At 51.2% G+C, this 19385-nt stretch overlaps 2 protein-coding genes across 3 annotated transcripts in view; one reads left to right on the forward strand and one right to left on the reverse strand.

Annotated features, from left to right (window-relative positions):
• Positions 1–12059, reverse strand: part of Parp10 (poly(ADP-ribose) polymerase family member 10) — a 13862-nt gene extending 1803 nt beyond the window's left edge. The window contains exons 1-9 of the mRNA XM_005354097.3: positions 12042–12059; positions 7165–7482; positions 6835–7089; positions 6519–6755; positions 5715–6439; positions 5391–5612; positions 5236–5308; positions 4354–4995; positions 4124–4257 (exon numbers count right to left, since the gene is read on the reverse strand). Coding sequence (XP_005354154.1) covers positions 4124–4257; positions 4354–4995; positions 5236–5308; positions 5391–5612; positions 5715–6439; positions 6519–6755; positions 6835–7089; positions 7165–7336 — 2460 coding nt within the window. The 5' untranslated portion in view covers positions 7337–7482; positions 12042–12059. The remainder of the gene's footprint in view (positions 1–4123; positions 4258–4353; positions 4996–5235; positions 5309–5390; positions 5613–5714; positions 6440–6518; positions 6756–6834; positions 7090–7164; positions 7483–12041) is intronic.
• Grina (glutamate ionotropic receptor NMDA type subunit associated protein 1) lies at positions 11224–14384 on the forward strand. Of its 2 annotated transcripts, XM_026782583.1 has the most exons (8): positions 11224–11373; positions 12118–12223; positions 12325–12660; positions 12740–12849; positions 12930–13130; positions 13249–13377; positions 13458–13601; positions 13687–14384. In XM_026782583.1, the coding sequence occupies exons 3-8, from the start codon at positions 12348–12350 to the stop codon at positions 13834–13836; spliced, it is 1047 nt and encodes a 348-aa protein (XP_026638384.1). In that variant the 5' UTR covers positions 11224–11373; positions 12118–12223; positions 12325–12347; the 3' UTR covers positions 13837–14384. The 2 variants fall into 2 exon arrangements, with proteins under 2 accessions (XP_026638384.1, XP_005354155.1); XM_005354098.3 differs by lacking the exon at positions 12118–12223.
• Positions 14385–19385: the final 5001 nt, after the last annotated feature.

Consider the following 19385-nt stretch of genomic DNA (forward strand, 5'->3'; position numbering starts at 1 on the left):
CCGAAGCCACAGAGAAACCCTGTCTCGAAAAAAAAAAAAAAAAAAAAAGAAAAGAAAAAAAAAAGAAAGAAATTCTAATTAGCCTTTGGAAGAAGAACGCAGACTAGCTCATCATCCATGAACCAAAACTAGCCTCTCTGAAAGAGAGTCTGCACATCAGAAACAGGACGTTTAGGACGGGATTGCAAGGCTGGGGATGCAGTGCCAGAGCAGAGTGCGTGCTTATCCAGTAGGTTGGATCCCCGGGATAAAAAGGAAAGGGGGGGGGGAGGGATGGAGGGTGGGAGAAGAGGAGGAGGAGAAAAGGGCTCCAGAGCCAACTCTGTGAATGCGCTAGATAATGAAATGGTTAAAGCTAAAGATTCAACTACATGGTACTCTAGATGGATTTAAGGAACTGGTTCTGGGAAGAGCTGAAAGGAGAAAGGAACCGTGAGAGAGCAGGCAAGAGCATGAAACAGCAGGAGGTCTAAGCTCTGTTTCAAAAGAGCTCCATACGCGGAGAGATGCAGGTGGTGCACCTGGGGACACAGTGGAAGATGATTCCCTGAGCTGGAGGCCATGTCACCAGATGGAGAGAACTGTGAAATGCCAAGGACACTGGGAAAGACATGCCTCCGGCACCTAACATAAAACCATAGCGTTTGAAGTGAAGAAAACTTTGCAAGAATATACATACACACCAAGGTCAGTATACAAATACAAATGGGAAAAAAAAATCCACACTGGGTTTCTCAACACTAATATTGGACGTTAGTAAATCGTCCAGCATGGGGCTAGAGAGATAGCTCAGTTGTTACGAGTGTATAATGCTCTTGCAGAGGACCCAAGTTTGATTCCCAGCACCCATGTCAGATGGCTCATAACCACTCATAGTTTCAGCTCCAGAGGGATCCCCTGCACTCATGCACACATGATCGCCCACTCTCGTATACCTCCACCACACAACACAATTCTTTTTAATCTTTCAAAAATAAATCTGGCTGAGAGATGGCTCAGTGGTTAAGAGCACTGACTGCTCTTCCAGAGGTCCTGAGTTCAATTCCCAGCAACCACACGGTGACTCACAACCATCTTCATCTATAATAGGATCTGATGCCCTCTTCTGGCATGTAGGTATACATGCAGAGCATGCATACATAAAATATAAATAAATTCAAAAAAGAAAGCAACTGTACTAGCTCTGAGGAGGGTGGATATGAGCCAACAGGTAAAGGCCCTTGCCGTGTGAGCCTAGAACCTGAATTCAGGCCCCAGAACCCGCCTGCATAAAGATGGAAGGAGAGCAATGTCTTCAAATATCTGAGAAAAAAAATATTTTGAATCTAAACACTATATCCCAATCAGGATAATAATGAAGACAAATAAGGACATATTAGTAAATGAAAGACCATGGAAAGTTTACATCTATATCACATTAGAGCCAAGTGTGGTGGCTCATGCCTTTAATTCAAATACTCGGTTTATCAAGACTGGTTTCTCTTTATAGCCTTGGCTGTCCTGAAACTCGTTCTGTAGACCAGGCTGGCCTCAAGCTCAGAGATTCGCCTGCCTCTGCCTCCCAACTGCTGGTATTAAAGGAGTGTACCACCAAAGCCTGGCTAAAATTTGTTTGTTTGTTTCTGTACCTGTGTTTGTACATTCACTCAGGGGCCAAAAGGCATCTGTGGTCTCCTCGAGTTGGAGTGACAGGCAGTTATGAGCAGCCTAACACGGGTATGAAAACTCAAACTACAGCTCTCTGAAAGTGCAGCAAGCAGTTCCAACCACTGAGTCATCTCTCCAGCCTCCACACTGCTTTTATTTTTTCCTTAAAAAAAAAATAGATTATTTTTAGGGGCTGGAGGGAGAGCTCTGTAGTCAACAGCACTGGTTGGTCTTCTAAAGAACATGGGTTCAGTATCCATCACCCACATGGTGCTCTCTTCTGGTATCCCCAGGTACCAGGCACACGCATGGTGCAGACACAGATGCAGGCAAAACACTCGTGTACATAAAATAAAATAAATAAAAATTGAAAAAATATGTGCTACAAATATATTGTGTTAATGTGTGTGTTTTGCCTGCATGTCTGTCTGTCTGTGCACAACATACATGCTAGTGCCAGCAGAGTTCGGAAAAGGGCACCAGGTTCCCTGGAAATAGAACTACTGATGGTTCTGAGCCACCATGTGGTTGCTAAGAACCCAGGTCCTGCAGATTTGTTAGTTAGTTTGTTTTGTTTTCTTGGTTTTTTGAGACAGGATTTCTTTGTGTAGCCCTGGATGTCCTTGAACTCATTCTGTAGACCAGGCTGGTCTCCTCAAACTCACGGAAATCTGCCTGCCTCTGACTCCCGTGTGCTGGGACTAAAAGTGTGTGCCGCCACTGCCTGGCTGGCTCCCACATTTTAACAAATCTGGTTACATTTACCTGGTTGTGATGTAAGGATAGGTTTTTTTTTTCATTATCAACATACAGCCAAAACATGCAGATTACAATATGTTTGTGCACCCTAACTACATAGCATAAACACTGTAAATGACTGAATTGCTAGATGGGGCAAAGAAGAGGTGGCAGAAAAAGAAAGAAGAGCCATTCTATTCTCCTTTGTATAGCTAGACAAGCAAAAAAAAAAGTATCTCTAATAACAGGGAAAAAAACAAAACTGTGCCATTATAAGTTATAAACCCTCAAATATCAAGTAAATCATCTATATGAAGACAGAAGCTGCCAGCCCTACCCATAACTTTCAGCACCAAGACTGGAGAGCACCTTGCCCAGTATTACCACAAGGTGGCAACTCGTCTGTCCTTTCTAATGGTTGACCGCTGTCCCTCTCTGGCCTCATCCGTGAATACATTCAGTCTTCCCAGCGAGAAAGCTGTGGTTCATCGCACAATCTCTTCTGGCTCACTCTCCATCTCCTTAGCGCATTTCCAGAGTGGTCCCTCTCGTTACTGCCTGCATCATGTGTAGCGAATTAGCCTGGCAGTCCCTCCCCCTCACTCCTTCATTTAGTTCCTTATTTGCGTTTTTGAGACAGAGTCTCACAATATAATTCTGACTGGACTGGAACTCGCTTGGTAGACCAGGATGGCCTTAAACTCACAGAGATCCCCCTGCCTCTGTTCTTCTTTTCTCACCTGCTTGGACAGTACCTAGTCCCGGGGCTTCATTCTGGCCCCCTGCTACTTGCTACTAACTTATTTCTTGTCCATGCTCATAGCTGCCAAATTGAGCACGGAGCAGCCACAATTTTTAAATGTATACAATACATATATCTATGCATTTTTCTTCCACTAACCTATATCCCCAGGCCCACAAAAAAAGTATATTGTTTTATTTACACATAAAAGAAGGTAAGACTAGCTCTTTGCCAAAACAGACCTCTCTGTCAGAGACAGAGCACCCATAACTACCACAACCGACCAGGAAGAGTGATCCTCACATTGGCCACCAGATGGTATCGCCACTCCACACTCAGACAACGGAACTGTGACAAAATCATCTAGTTCCCCATCTAGCCCTGGTAGAAAGCATCACTCAGGGAGGCCTGGCAGATCCCTAATCCCTGTGCCCTCTGGGTATCTTCCTCAGATTCTAAGTGTTCTCTGGGAAAAGAAGGGGTACTTATCTATTGTTAGGGAGCAGAGACATCCTGAGTGAAGTCCCGAGTGAACGTATGTTGGTGACATGAGCCAGTCATGTCAAGGAACGCAGAACCTTGGCAAAGCCTTCTTCTGGTCCAAATGTGGGTACTGATGGTGTATGCAGAAAATGTAGCTTTCTCCCCTGGGATATGTGCTGCCGAAGACTGCTCCCAACAGAGACTGCTCCTTGCCCAGCTGTATGCAATAACTTAATTCCTCCTCCTGCTCAACTCCATAATATAAAGACAACCAGTGTCTGCAGTGCTGTAATTTCCCCATCTAAGAGCCCAGAGCCCATCCCAGCTTTCTGTGTATCTGTGTGTTTGTCTTTTCTTCATTCCCTCAATGCCCTCAGTCCCTGGAGCCATGCATGGATGCAGCCAGCCATTCTATCAGCCTTCAGCATATCCACTTTGAGCAGCTTTGGTCAACTGACCCTAACACACAGAGAAGTGTACACACAAGGCCAGCAGCACAGGACATGAACTCACTCGAACAATTCTGATCCTGCTGTGGGCAACATCCAAGGAGTCATAAAAGGCCTGCACCACATCCTGGAACTCCTTGGAATTCTCCTCCAGGACCTCCAGCCTGCCCAAAGGTTCTTTCAGGCTCTGCTCTGAAACTGACACAGGGGAAGAAAGCGCATTAGGCTCCTATCTCGAGCACTAGCCCAGAAGCTAATCCGTTCCACCCTCCCAAGTCCAAAGTACAGACTCACAGTTGTTTGATGCCTCCAAGGGAAAGGTCGAATTCTGGTCGTAGGGTCCAACAAGCAGAGCAGCCAAATGGCGAGCTGCGCGGGCAGGCTGAACCCCAAAGCCACGGATGATGACACGGTCACCATGCAGGGTAACGCTCACATCATGGCACCTCTCCAGGCGAGCCCCAAGCTCGGAGGGCAGCACACAGCCCTGAAGACTCACTGTCTCCTCCCGAAGGTGTACCTCCAAGGCAGCCGACAATGCCCGATCCAATTCATCCATATCCTGCTCAAAGGAAGTGTGTACCACCAGCTGTGCCCTGCCTCCACTGCCCTCACCCAGGGGCTCTTCTGCTTCTAACAGGGAGAGGGCCATGGCTCGCCTTAGTGTGCTGGCCTCCTGCTCCTCAACCACTTGGCCTTGAGACTCCAAGGACCGGTGGATAGCCAGCTGCAGGGTGGCCTCTTCTTCTAACTGTCCAGGTGCCCCAGCGCTGAGGGCCACAGGCTCTTTCGTAGCCTCAAGTGTGGACTTTTCCTCCTGCTGCTCAAGGGTGATCTCCTCTGGCTGCGCTCCAGGTTTCTCCCTCCGCATCTCCATAGGCAGCCAGTTCTCCCCATGAAGGCCTTCCAGGGTAGCCAGCAGCTCTTTGACTTCCTCTAAAGGCAGAAAGAGGCCACTGGGTCAGGAGTCAAGTCCAGCCAAGGGGCTGATAATAAACAATAGGATGAGTCGTAATGGCTAAAAGATAGAGATTGTATCTGTGGGTACGGAGTATACCACAAAATGGTCAGTAAACCAGAGATAGGGCAGAGAAGGGAGAGGATGGTCAAGAAAAGGCCACAGGACATCGTAGGGCCCTTGGGAAGCCCTCCAGTATCTAGGAGAGCATGCCCTACCCAGTCTCAAGGTCTCCTGACGGCTGTCTGTACTGTGGCCATAGAGGTCTTGGAGGGCCTCAGTGGGATCCATCTGTGGGAGGAAGATGTCAGAGTCAAAGCAGAGGAGGTATCTAGGTCTGGGCTGTGAGAAAAAGGACAGAACTCCATCTTACCCTTTCAGGATCTAGGTCCAGGGTGGCGCTGGCCAGATGTTCTGTCTCAAAGACACACTGGAACTGAGCCTCCAATCCGTGAAGAAGGTACTGCCCCTCCACAGCCAGCAGGAACCGGGCACTGCCTGGGTGCTTCATGTTCAGAGTGTGGCGGCTAATGCTGCCCAGCAGACTCTGCAGCAACTCTTGGGCAGCCTGGCATGGGGCCCTAGGTCCACAAAGCTGCGAGACCATTAAGAGGACAGCCTACAGGTTAGAGTACAGGAAAGACACCTGGACCTAAGAGAAGAGGCAAAGTGAGGAGATTCTGGGGGGGTCACTCACCCGAAAGCCAGTCACATCTACTCCTTCAAGTGGGAAAAGAGCGACATCTTCCAGGCTGGCAAGAAGGTCCTCATGGTACAGCTGCAGGAAGCGCACAGCCCCTGGATCCATTGACATTACTATCTCCACTGGTCCCTCTTGCCTCTGCAGCTCCTCATACCCAGGGCTCTCCAGCTCACTCTCTGGAGACTCTGTGGCCATTAGTCCCTCCTGCTCTGGTGACCCAGTGGCCACTTCCCCCAGGCCCTCCAGCCTATGAACCCCCATAGAGTATGAAGCCAATGATCCTCCGTGCCCTGAGAGCCCTATAAAGCCTCCTACTGGATCTACTGGGCTTGCAGACCCCATGATCTCCTCGCTTGTGAAACCAGCCTGCTCTGGAGATCCCATAGCTCCTGGGTTTATAGGCTCCTCTTGCTCCAGAGACCTCACAGGCCCTGAATCAACAGGCATGGCTTGTCCTGGAGCCCCCACAGGACCTGTCCTTAGAGAGGCTCCTAATTGTCCTGGTGCCTCCTCAGAGCCCACAGTCATAGCCAGGGTCTCGGCCAGCCCTCCAGGATCTAAGAGAGCATGCTCAGTGGCTCCAGATTCCTGCACGCTTGGGTGATCCCCTCCACTGGCGCCCTCAGCGAGCTCCTCTGGCTCCAATATATCGTAGTGGGGGACAAGGCTCAACTCAGAGCCCTGCAGCCAGTGTTTCCGCTCCAGCACCCGCTCAGCCACTGGAGGAGAAGACAGAAAGCCCATTAGGTTTCTAGCAGAGTGAGTGTCCCCTTAGTGTAGTTTCATCGCCTCACTCACCCTGCCATTGCTGAAAGTTGACGACAGTGCCCAGTTGCCTGGGCAGGCTGCGCAGGCCCTCCAAGGGTCCCCCACCACTGCGACGCTCATTCTCCAGGTAGAGCTCCAATAGCAATGGGTCCACTGGGGTGGTGCTGTCCACCACGCGCACTGCTCGGGTCTGGGGCACCCAGGCCAAGGATACTGTGACCCCATTCAGAGGCAGATTCCGGGCCTGCTCCTCCAGGGCACAGACGTCTGTGGGCAGTATGAAAGTCGGCCAGGCACCTTCCTTAACTTTCAGAAGCTATGCCCCAACCCTGCCTGCCTCTCTTACCTGCCTCAGAAAGGGGCATGGATAACTGGACCAGAGCACAATCCTGCCGAGGACTGACCAGCGCATGGCAAGCCTGCGCTGGGTGCCCCATGGCACGCAGCAGGGCCTGAACATGTTGCTCCAGGCTCAGAGGTGAAGTGCCCGGCGGCAGTTGGTGCAGAAGCACTCGTTCAGGGGCCCGTGGGGGCGCTGGCCTCAGGCTCAGCCTTGCACCAGCTAGCTGGTGCTCCTCCCGGGTTAAGACCCTCTTCGCGTCTGTAAGCAGAGGCAAGGTGTCAGAGACCTCAAAGTTCAGGGCACCTGGGCAGCCCCTGGACTCAGCCTCCTCACCTGCGGGATCTTGAAAGATGAGGATGCCTCCACAGCCCAGTCTCTGCCAGCTCAACAGAGGCCCTCCACCTGAGCGACGGTAGTTCTCAAAGTAGAGGGTGAGCAGCTCATCGGGCACTTCAGGGGACAGTCCCCGGAGCTCCACGGCTGCCCCAGCCTCCACCTCTGCCATCAGACTCCTGGGATGCGACACGTGGGAAGGGGAAGAGGCCCGCTCCACCTGTTCGGTTCTCTCTCCCCTAGCTGTGCCCCAACAGCTTCATTATCTACATTCTCCCTGCCGGTCAGTCAGGCCTGAAGTCCTTGCCAGGCAGAGGCCTGAGACAGGAAAGCAAAAGTGAAACCAAGTGGAGGAAGAGGGAGGAGCTAAGCCAGTGGCTGTACTTCCTGTCCTGGTGAAGCCTTAGCCTCAGTCCACAAAGAACTTCCAAGGGCCCTTCTGCAGCACGTCCATTAGCCTCTGACCAGCAGAGTGGAACACGTCTCCTAGACTTTCTCCACTTTCTTGGCTTCTCTTTGTGACGAATCACCCTCCCCACCGGATACCTGGATTGCTGTCTGCCCCTCATGGTACACCCCCCTAAGAGTCTCCAGGCTTCTGTTCTCTGTGTCCTAGACCTGAGCAGCACTGATTCTGTAGGCAGGGGGGAGGGGGGGCTGCCTAAGGCTGGCTCTAAGAAACCTTCCCAAACAGGTCTTTCATACCCAGAGGGTAACCAGCCTTGCTTCTAAGTGCTGGAGGTGAGCAATTCTGCCCTTGGCCCCCTAAAAGTACATACCCTGAGGCAAGCACAAGCCCTTGCTGCCAAGCCTGTCAAACTGAGTTCTGATTCCTGGGTCCCACAAGATGGAGGGAGAGGGCTGATTCTTGCAAATTGTTTGAATTCCACATGTGCCACAGCATAGCACTCACACACACACACACCATATATACATATATATATGCACTACATATATATATATGTATACACACACAAAAATAGGTATTTTAAAAATGTAAAGCTCACATCACAGCACAGCTCCTTTCCTGTGCCCTTGAGCCCACATCTGCCTAGTCCTTCCATCTGCATCATCTTGGCCATCACCATTCCCCCAGATGTGGCCACTATGCTGACAGCCTTTCGGTCACGGATCCTTACCACAGAAGAGGAGCTGGAGGTACAGACAGGATCCAGAGGGCCAGGCCTCCCACCGAAGACATGCCTTTTTTGTTTATTTTTGAAACAGGCTATCCCTTTGTAGCCCAGACTGTCGGGAACTCACTATGCAGGCCAGGTTGGTCTTGAACTAGTGATTCTCTGTCTCACTCTCCTGAAAGCTGGAGCTGTAGGCATTACAACCGTGCCCAGATCTGGGGCTGTACCTTTATAATTCACTCTCCTACCCACCAACCTTGCCCACCCTCATGTCCCGTGTGCTCTATTGCCTCCAAAGCTGTGACGACTGGTACTCTCTCCCTGTTCCTTCCAGTCATGCCAGCCCTAGCTCTGCCGTTCTTCCGGAGGATCATGGTTTTGCCCAATCTATGCATCGAACCTGTAGTCCTTGAATCTCCACTACCTTCCTCTCCCCACAATTAAGACCCTCCAGAACTTCTCAAAGGACCGTGCTACCCTCTCTTCTTCTCTGCCACTCCCACTGTGGTTCCCCCCATGAAACTGGCAGGTACTGATGACGGCTACAAACCCCAAGGCCAATGACAGTAAAAACTAAAGTCCAATTGGCCCCAGTTCCCGTTCCTCTAATTCCTTCCCATACCTGGACACACTGATGCTTCGTGGGCTCTGACCTCCCTACCCTCAACTCTTACCAAAACAGTACCGTGGGCCAGCTTTCCTCTGCGTGACCTAGCCTTCCCCCACAGAGCCACGTGGCCATCCTTTCTCCATGATTTCCCTTACCCAGCCCTTAGAAGCAGACAAAATTTGGAGTTAAAAACTCAAAGGGCCTCTGAGTGATCCAGGCTCCTTCTGCATCCCTAGAGTCAATTTTGTGTTTGTCATTTTATTTCCCTCAGAGGTCCTGCAAATTATATGAGATTCTATTTCTACAAAAGCCTGTCCCGCCTACTCTGTGCTCTCTTATTATGGGTCCTCACCACCTCCCAGCACACTGTAGATAAATGCTAGCTACAGAAGGCCTGTCAGGCAACAGCTCATATTACTGTCATTGTTAACTCTTCAGAAATGTCTGGGAACTGGATGGTAAAATGATAATTTTATTGTTTAATGGGTTTTTTTTTTTTTTTTTGCATTTTAGAGACAAGGTTTCTCTGTAGCTTTTGGTTCCTGTCCTGGAACTAGCTCTTGTAGACCAGGCTGGCCTCGAACTCACAGAGATCCGCCTGCCTCTGCCTCCTGAGTGCTGGGATTAAAGGCATGTGCCACCACCGCCCAGCTTGTTTATTGTTATTGTTATTGTTAACTGCCAACTTAATCCAACCTAGAAAGATCTGGGAAGAGAGGCTTAGAGTGGAATTATCCAGAATGGGTTGGCCAGTGGGTATGTCTGTGAGGGATTTTCTTGTTAATTGGGGGTAAAACAACCACTATTTCTCTGAACTGTATAAGAAAGTTAACCAAGAGCAAGCAAGCAAGTAGCATAGTTTTCTGCTCTTGATTGTACATATGAAGAGACTTGCAGCTTCTGTTCCTGCGTTGACTTGGGCAAAATGATGGGCTGTGACCTGCAGTTGTGAGCCTAATGAGTCATTCCTCCCCTGTGCCACTTTCTGTCCGGGTGTTCACGACGACAGAACACAACTAGAATTTGTAGTCAACAACGGTGAGCATGTTTATCTGGAGGATGTGAAAAAGCACAGGGCTTATCCTCACTAGATCCAGCTGTTAGCGCTCTCTGGACACAGGCGAGAACTCGTTCCCAACCTCACCGAAAAGCCTCAGAAAGACCAGAAAATAAGAACCAAAGAAGCATAGAATGTCCTAAGCCACAGAGAATCAGGGGGCCACCTAGTAGGATTTTTTTTTTCAGAAAACCCCCGCACCAGAGTCAAGCCAAGGAGTATATCACCACCTCAGCCTCCTGATAAGTTTTTTTAAATTTATTTTATTTATTATATATAGTGTTCTGTCTACATGTTTGCCTGAATGCCAGAAGAGGGCACCAGATCTCATTAAAGATGGTTGTGAGACACCACGTGGTTACTGGAAGTTGAACTCATGACCTCTGGAAGAGTAGTCAATGTTTTTAACCTCTGAGCCATCTCTCCAGCCCCTGGATAAGTTTGTTATTTTTTGGTTTTTTTTCAAGACTGGGTTTTTCTGTGTAGCCCTGGCTGTCCTGCAGCTCACTCCATAGACCAGGCTGACCTCAAACTCACAGAGATCCTCTGCCTCTGTCTCCAGAGAGCCGGGTTTACAGGCGAGTGCCACCACCTCCTGGCCTGACAAGCTCCTTTTGAGGATATGAGACAGGTGACCAGAGGCAGAGTATGGAAAGAATGGAACAATTAAATGATTATGTCTCTTAGTCTGGAATAGGCGTGGAATGAAAGGGAAAGTGATTTCTGTGTTTTAAAGCGAGTAATGGTCTGGGTGTAGTGAATCTTGCCTGTAATCACAGTAGTTGGAAGGCTGAGGCAGGAGGATTGCCTCAAGTTTGAGGCCAGCCTGTTACATAGTGAGTTCCAAGCCAGCTGTGGTTACAGAGACCTTGTCTCAAAACGGCAAAGCCAAGAAGGGATCTCCGGAGTCCTTGGAAGCTTCAGTAAATCCTGCGTTTAGAAATTAACTCCCTAAACAGAGAACCACAAGAGCCATAGCAGAACCATGCCTCCAGAAGTCGTTAGCCCCCACGCCAGACTCCAACCCCGGTCAGAAAGCGCAGGGTGCAGGACTCTGACCTGGGACGACTACGGACAACAGTAAACTGCTAGTCAGGCTGGGCAGAGCAGTTTAGGTGGGCGTAAATGCACCCTGACCGGTCACAAATCCGCCCTATCACAAGGCCCCCCCGCCCCGCCCCGCCCCGTCATTAGGCCCCGCCCCATCACAAGGCCCGCCCAGTCACAAGGCCCCGCCCCATCACAAGGCCCGCCCAGTCACAAGGCTCCTCTGCGTCTCCCCAGCCGCAGGCGCAGGCCCAAGCAATCCGGCCGCCCAGCGGGTGCAGGTGCGGACTCACCGGTCATCACCGCGCGCGACTGCGCAGCGGGCACCGTAAGCACCGGCCTCTGGCTCCCCGGCAGCGGTGAGTCCCCCAACGAAACCCAAGAGCTTGTCACCACCGCAGCCCCCTGCCAGTAGGCCATCCCCTCCCTGCGTTGTTACTGAGTGCGGCCGCATCGGGTCACTTGGTTCGGCCAGGACTCGCTGCCCGCTCGCCCAGACTGGTGGCATCATTGGGGGTGGGGAGCTACGGCGGCCCTGAGCAGGAGGGAGGGGGTGGCACTCTGCAGCCGCCCAGACTCGAGGGCCAGCGACCCCCCCCCAACCCAGCGGGAGGGCCCATCGGCCCTCCGGACGCGTTCTGTGGCCACCGCCCCCTCCCCCGTCATCCCCATTCCCCGCTTTGTTCCCTTGAACGCCCTCTGGTCGCTTCCATCCCCCACACACCCCCGCACCCCGCTGTTCCTGGCGTACCCTACTAACAGACACCTTAGCAGCCAATACAGGCCTGCACTGAGTCCCGGGAGCTAGGGACATTCGGCCCTGTGCTTAGGAGGAGGGTCAGGGTTCCGGCTGGTCACAGATGGCCTGGGGATTTCCTGGGATAGAAATAGCCGCTTGCGCTGGCCCCTTCAAGCTGCTTAATAGGCGGGATAGGAGAGGGAGGGCTAGGGCACACCCCCACGCCTCTCTAGCCACTGCGCCCCACCCCAGACCCTTAGTTGCTGAGCTCCAACCCGAAAGACTCACAGCGGTCAGAAGGCATCTCCCAAGCTCCCAGCCGAGGCTGACAGCCATCACTCTTTCTCCCATCCCCCACCCCTAGATCGGTCTAGAGCAGCCCCTTCCAAAGGGTCCACACCGGTCTCCCCGAGCCCCACCCAACGCTCCCCGCCTCCTTGTTCTGAGGCTTCCTAAAGCCTCGTACAAAGGTCATGGTCCTTCTTTTCTTTTTTCTTCCTGGGTTTTGAGCAGGTGGGGCTGTCACTGGTTCCAGTCTCCCAGAGGTAACTGTTCCTTTTTTCTCCTCTAGGGGCAGCCACAGAACCCGAGGCCATGTCCCATGAAAAGAGTTTCTTGGTATCTGGGGACAGCTATCCTCCCCCAAACCCTGGATATCCTGTGGGGCCCCAACCCCCTATGCCTCCCTATGTTCAGCCTCCCTACCCTGGGGCCCCATACCCACAGCCTCCTTTCCAGGCCTCTCCCTATGGTCAGCCAGGGTATCCCCATGGGCCCATCCCCTACCCACAAGGTGGCTACCCTCAGGGACCCTACCCTCAAGGAGGCTACCCACAGGGGCCATACCCACAGAGCCCCTTCCCCCCTAACCCCTATGGACAGCCACCACCCTTCCAGGACCCTGCCTGTAAGTGTAGGGAAAGGTGGGGCAGGGGCAGGGACTCAGCTACCCTCCTGGGACACTGACCCAGCCTCTGTGCCCCTAGCACCGCAGCACGGGAACTATCAGGAAGAAGGACCTCCATCCTACTATGACAACCAGGACTTCCCCGCTGTCAACTGGGACAAGAACATTCGGCAGGCCTTCATCAGAAAGGTTGTGCCTGGCCGGTGTGTGGGCTGGGAGGCGTCACGGGGAGGCTGCTGAGGTGGGGCTCTGACTTGCTCCCTCCCCAGGTGTTTCTGGTGCTGACCCTGCAGCTCTCCGTGACCCTGTCGACCGTGGCCGTTTTCACTTTTGTTGGGGAGGTGAAGGGCTTTGTCCGAGAGAATGTCTGGACCTATTATGTCTCCTACGCCATCTTCTTCATCTCCCTCATTGTCCTCAGCTGTTGTGGGGACTTCCGGCGAAAGCATCCCTGGAATCTTGTTGCTCTGGTAACTCCCACACCTGAGCCCAGTACCCCTAGGCCTGTGGAACCAGAAAGGGAGGTGCACAGGGGTTGGACCAGGAGCATCTCCACACACCCACCGCCCCTGTGACCCTCTTCTGCAGTCAATCCTGACCGTCAGCTTATCCTACATGGTGGGCATGATAGCCAGCTTTTACAACACGGAGGCAGTCATCATGGCAGTGGGCATCACCACGGCTGTCTGCTTCACGGTGGTCATCTTCTCCATGCAGGTAAGGGGCACCTGAGACAGGACTGTAGCCTCAGGGGCCCTCCACACCCACAGTCTCTCACCTCCTGCCCTCCCTTCTAGACCCGCTATGACTTTACCTCGTGCATGGGTGTGCTCCTGGTAAGTGTGGTGGTGCTCTTCATCTTTGCGATACTCTGCATCTTCATCCGGAACCGCATCCTGGAGATTGTGTATGCCTCGCTGGGCGCTCTGCTCTTCACCTGCGTAAGTGGGGGTGCTGGGAGGCCTTCGCGGGGCTACTGAGTGAGTAACTATGCGGTTTAATACCAACTGTGTCTTTACCCCCTAGTTCCTGGCAGTGGACACTCAACTGCTCCTGGGGAACAAGCAGCTCTCCCTGAGCCCAGAGGAGTATGTGTTTGCGGCTCTGAACCTGTACACGGACATCATCAACATCTTCCTATACATTCTCACCATCATTGGCCGTGCCAAGGAGTAGTAGAAGCCCAGCTCAGGCGGCATGGTTGGCTGAGACCCATGCCCCTGGCATGATAACGCCATCTGTGCTTCCCTCTCTCTGATTCCCCAGGCACAGCCTGGAGCAGAGGGAGCCCCCCTCACCCTCGTGTATGTACACTGCAAATACTTAACATGCGGACCCTGTGTGGCCACAGCATGGCCCGTTTTAGCCCTCTTGCCCTTACCAAGGGGTGACGGGGCTGCGTTTCTGTGCCACCTTCTGTCCACTCATTGTTGCATGAGCCCTGTCTGCCAGTCCATCCTAGGGTCTGGGATCAACACCAGGTCCCAGGGGAGAAGGATCACTCTAAGAGGTGAGGGTGCACGTCTTTCCTCCTGTCCCAGCTCCCCTGGCATAGAGTACCCCCGTACCCTCCGCACCTTGCCTTCTGAGGGCCATGCAGGGTGGGGTTTCATTCTTGTGCTGAGCCCTGGGAGCAGAAAGGATGGCATGTTTCAGGGAGGAGCCCTTCTCTCAAGCTGCCATCATTAAAATCCAATAAAGGGTACCTCCTCCTCTCTGCTTCTCCTTGTCTCTCTTCTCTCTGCCGCTTCTTTCTATGGAGGGGCTTCGGCACTGCCCCGCCCTGACTGGTGATAAGTTTGGGACTGGCACTGACCACAGAGGGTAATGACAGGACCTAACCCTTGATACGTCACTCTTCCTCCTCATTTTAAGGTGTGCTGGAATCTGAGCTGAGGACAGGGTTCCCGAGGCATGCAGGATAGTGCCAGGTCATACAGTTTGGAGTGCTGGCTGTGCATGTCACTCTGCTGTCTGAGGATGGCACACTGCAGCAGTGGCTCTGTGAGCACTGATGTCTCTGTCCCAGCGCCAGCAGCATAGGTCACTCCTTGGCCTCTAGTACCATGGCACTGCCTTTTGGTGCCGGTTCCTCAGGCCTGCCTGTTCTTCCCTTCCTTGCTCTTCTTGCCACTTCATCTTTGGAACTCTCATCCATCCATCGATCCGAGTCCCTGGAATCTAGCTATACACAAGCAGAATGAGCCCTCTCTCCCCACAGAAGGCTCCCTGACACCTAGTTGTCAACTCAGTCCAAGCCCCTGGCCTCCTGAAACCCCAAGGTCGGGGCAGCCTTGATCCTTCTAAGTACCTTCCCTAGGAGTCTACATCCTGATTGGCATGAGAGCCTTCCTGGGCCAGTGCTTCCTGGCAGTGTATGGATGTGCTTAGTTAACTGGCAGTATTCCTCATGTATGTGGGGACTGGTACTCCACATGCCACCCAGGGCCCACAGGTACCTCGGCTGTGGCCTATGCCAAGCCACAAGCACCCTCCCCAAAACATGAGGCTTCTGTATTATCTCCTCAGGCCAGAAGTGGCTATCCTTTCTTCTGTTCTGTCTTATTCTTCCCCCACCCGGCCTCCTCAGCTTCATCTAGACCTTATGTCTACAAACCAGACTGCTAGATGTGAGCCACAGATCCCACAGCCCACCTACCTAAGACCCCTCTACCTGGTTCCTTCAGGGGGAAGCCAGTATTCCTCATCCTGGCATCCAGGCTCTGCCAACTGCCACTGGCTGTCCAGCTGCCTTTCTACTCTTACTACTAGCCCTGACCTCAGACAAACTGAACTTTCTCCTCTATGGGCAGTTTTTATAGCCCTTCTGCTGGGGGTGGAGACGTTGCTGCTAAGAACCTGTCCTGAAGTCTGCCTTCCTTTAACTGTTAACCTTAGTCATTTGGTACATGCCAAAGTGACAAAACCACTTCTGCCATTCCTTCGAGCAGATCCAGTTCCTCATCTAGAGCACCGTGGCAAGTCCTGTATACATGTTGACTAGAGGGAACCAGCGAAAGCCCTGGGGTTAACGGCTGAGAACTTGCCCAGTAAGAACTTGCTTAGCATGTGCAAGGGCTGGGATCCCCAGCACCGCAATAACAAAGTCCCACCCTTGATAGCAGCTCACAGATCCAGAGAAAGAGACCATTCACATTGTTAAAACATCCAGCAAGATGAGAGTAGCCCAGGGATCATCACAAAGCAAAGTGAGTAAGGGCAGTGTTGCCTCAAAATCCCAGGAAAACTTAGTTGGGGAAGGAGCTTCCTGGGAACAGCTAGGGCCTGGGGGTAAAGGCCAAACGCAGGGCCTTGAAAGTGTCCTATAGTTGAGGGGTACTCACTGGGCAGTGATGGCAAATGCCTTTAATCTCAGCTCTTGTGAGGTGTGATTATGAGGCCAGGTCTACAAACAAGTTCCAGACTCTTTGTCTCAAACCCCGCCCCACAGAGAGAGAGGGGAGGGGCTCAGCAAGAGCTACTGCGTTTGTAGAAAGCGCAAGGGAGCTTGTTGAGATACCTTAGAAACTATGAGCAAATAGTGCCTCAAACGTTTGGAGCTGAGTGTAAGGGCCAGAAGAGCAGAGGTTTCTTCTACCCACAGGGAAATGAAAGTAAAACAGAACCGAGATCCTGATGCTGACCTACGCACTTGAGTAAGCAGAAGTGTTCATATTGGGCTGTAAAGATGGCTCAGTGGGGAAAAGGCTTGCTATGCATGGTACATACCCCAGGACCCGAGTAAAGTTGGGCATGGTAGCATGCATCTGTATTTCTAGTGCCCCTACACTGAGATAGGAAACAGAGACAAGAGAATCTGTAGAAGCTTGCGGGCCAGCTAGCCTGGAGTGTGGAGCAGCTAACGAAGAGACCCTGTCTCAAAGGGGAAGATAAAGACTGACGCCCAGGTTTGTCCCTTGACCTACATACACACAACATGGCGTGGACATGCCTACACATAAACACACATAGCACATGAAATATTTTTCAGAAAGCTCTCAAGTTGGTACATGTAGTTAAGTGGGATCATAACTGTGAGATCACCATGGTGATGGTCAAGTGAAAGAGACGCATATTCCAACACCTGGGATCTGGCCTTTCCTATCTGCAAGGTTTCAGTGCCGCTAGGAGCTGTACTGGCACTCCCAGATAGAGACTAGGAGCTGGTCTGGCCCTCACAGATAGAGGCCTTGATGTTCTGTTTAAACAATTTCACAAAACACTGGCAGCAGACCAAGCCACTCTGTCACCATAATGGGTCAAGAAAAACCAAGACCCCTCTTATTTAAACGGGGGGGGGGGAGGAAAACAAGGTATAAGAAGGACCAAGCTGTGTTCTTCTCTGTGTCTCCAAGAATTGCCCATGCCTCCATAGAGAGTAATCCAACTTGATCAGCCCGTAGATGTGCCCAAGGGGGATATATGGGAAAGCATGACAGGGCTAATTGTACTAGGGCCAAAGGAAGTAATTAACTTTCAACCAAAAATACTTAATTTCATAAGTAATAATTAAATCTTCTTGTTTTTAAGGTTAAACAACACCAGCATTTGTGGGGGGAAAATATTCATCTCTTCATCCTATGCCTGACCCTCAGAGCAACACTATCATTGGTACCAGTTGCAAAACACAGTGAGGGCTTAGCTCTAGACTCCAGCTCCTTGAGGCCAGCTCAGGTCCCCCATGCACTGCCTCTGGCCCACCAGGGCTACTGCTCTGCATCTCTAGGTTGGAAGCACCTTCAGAGCAGGAAACTGTGGTCTGAATTTTACACATAACACAGCATGTAGTATAGAACCTGGTACACCACAGTGTCAACCATGGATCGAACGAGTAAGTTAACACAGCATTAGCCTGCTTCGGGACAAGTGACCAACCATCAGCATCAGTGGGTGGTGTCTCAGGAGTGAGGGGAGTAAAACCAAAGGCCATGGTGAGTTGCAAAGTGTAGAAAGTGGAGGAAGGAGAGGACGCGTGGGAGAGGAACAGATTGAGCAAAGGAGTCAAAGTTGAGGTAACCTACTGTAGCCCGGAAGCCTACAGTCTGAAATATTTTGCAAGCAGCAATGGCTCTGAAATGGTTTGAGCAGAGGCAGGAAAACTGGTGAGGACCAAGTAGTGATGTGGACGAGGAGGACTTGCACTCAGTACAGGAGGAGATTAGAAGTAAAGAGACTTGGTGGAAATAAGGCATCAGCCCCGCGGGCTCCTAAATTGGCTCCTTCTCTACTGGAGTTCAGATGCTACTTTCCCAGGTCCCTGGTGCCTGTTCAGGCACCCAGTCACTCCACAGGTGCTTCAGGCTTCACAGCACATTGGAGACCTTGCTGAATGGCCCAAATGCACAGAACCTTCCCCAACTCCAACTTCTCAACCCCCATCTCTTCTCCTTGAAGGCATCTACCCTCTGGATCTGCTTCATCAGCCACATCTCCACCCTTGCCACCGTCACGTCAAACCTCAAGGCTCTTGGGTATCTATTCTCTCTCGACCCACTCTGGCTAGCTGTTGACTCTCATCCAGCAACTTCCTGGTCCTGAGATAACTCTAATATCAGGGCCAAACCCACTCCTTGATCCCAACTGTCACCAGGACTTCGGGGGAATTAAGTTCTGTCTTTTGAATATGTCTCTGAACTGGCCCTTCCTCATGTCATGTGATTGTCACCACAGCAGCCTCCAGTCTATCCTTACACGGCTGAAAAATCTTTCTGAAGAATGACCAGATAGTTATTACCCACTTAAATACCTTCAGCGCCTTCACAAATAGGGAGAATAAACTGACTTGAGCCCAACTCCCACTCAAAATGCTGTAAAATGCTGTAGCCATGTAAACATGCACAGTGCAGCAAGAATGCACAAAGCACGTGCAAAGAGAAGACCTCTCAGCTGGGAGGGAACAGGTGCATCTGTGTGATTGCCAGGAATTGCCCTGAGTTGACCAGAATCCCAACTTGGGACTCTCAGGGGAAGAAAGCCCTAGTAAGACATAGGCTATTATCTAGAAACCTGGAGGGTTCCTACTAGAAGCAGGTGTGAAGCCAAACTTACAACCCAGGCTCTACCCATCTCTGCTCCAATGGTTACTGGAAATCAGTCCTTACCCTGTGTCTGGCAATGAGTAAAGTGAATTCCTTCTAAAAGAAGATAACGCCTAGAACACATTATCTGTAATTTCATTAAAGTTACTAAGTATTTCAAAATATAAGATTGTCTAACAATCAAGAGGGAAAGTCAAACAAAGAAACAGACCTCGAGGTGATTTCATTTCAGAAATGGAGAGGAAAAAACAAGGTCTTTAGTTCAGACATGATTGTTAAGGAAAAATACAAGTGGAAGCGGAAGAAAGTAGAACAAATATGAAAAATTCCACTAAGAATTAGATTATATAACAATAACAAGAATCAGGTGAGTGTGGTGGCCCATGCCTTTAATCCCAGTACTCAGGCAGAAGAGGTAAGTGGACCTATGTGAGTTTGAGTCCAGCCTGGTTACACAGAGAAGCCCCTTCTCGAAAAACAAAACAAGAAAAAAACAATAACAAGAACCAAATTTAGCTTTACATTTTTTTAAGGTACAGTCTCAGGGGTATGGGACAACAGGCTCAGAGGCTAAAAGTATTTGTTGCTCTTGCAGAGGACCTGTATTCAGTTCCCAGCACCCACACAACAGCTCACAGCCATCAGTAACTCCAGCTCTGGGAAATCATTGCCCTCCTCTGCTATCCA

The sequence above is a fragment of the Microtus ochrogaster genome, chromosome 15 (assembly GCF_000317375.1).
Source record: "Microtus ochrogaster isolate Prairie Vole_2 chromosome 15, MicOch1.0, whole genome shotgun sequence".
Lineage (NCBI taxonomy): Eukaryota > Metazoa > Chordata > Mammalia > Rodentia > Cricetidae > Microtus > Microtus ochrogaster.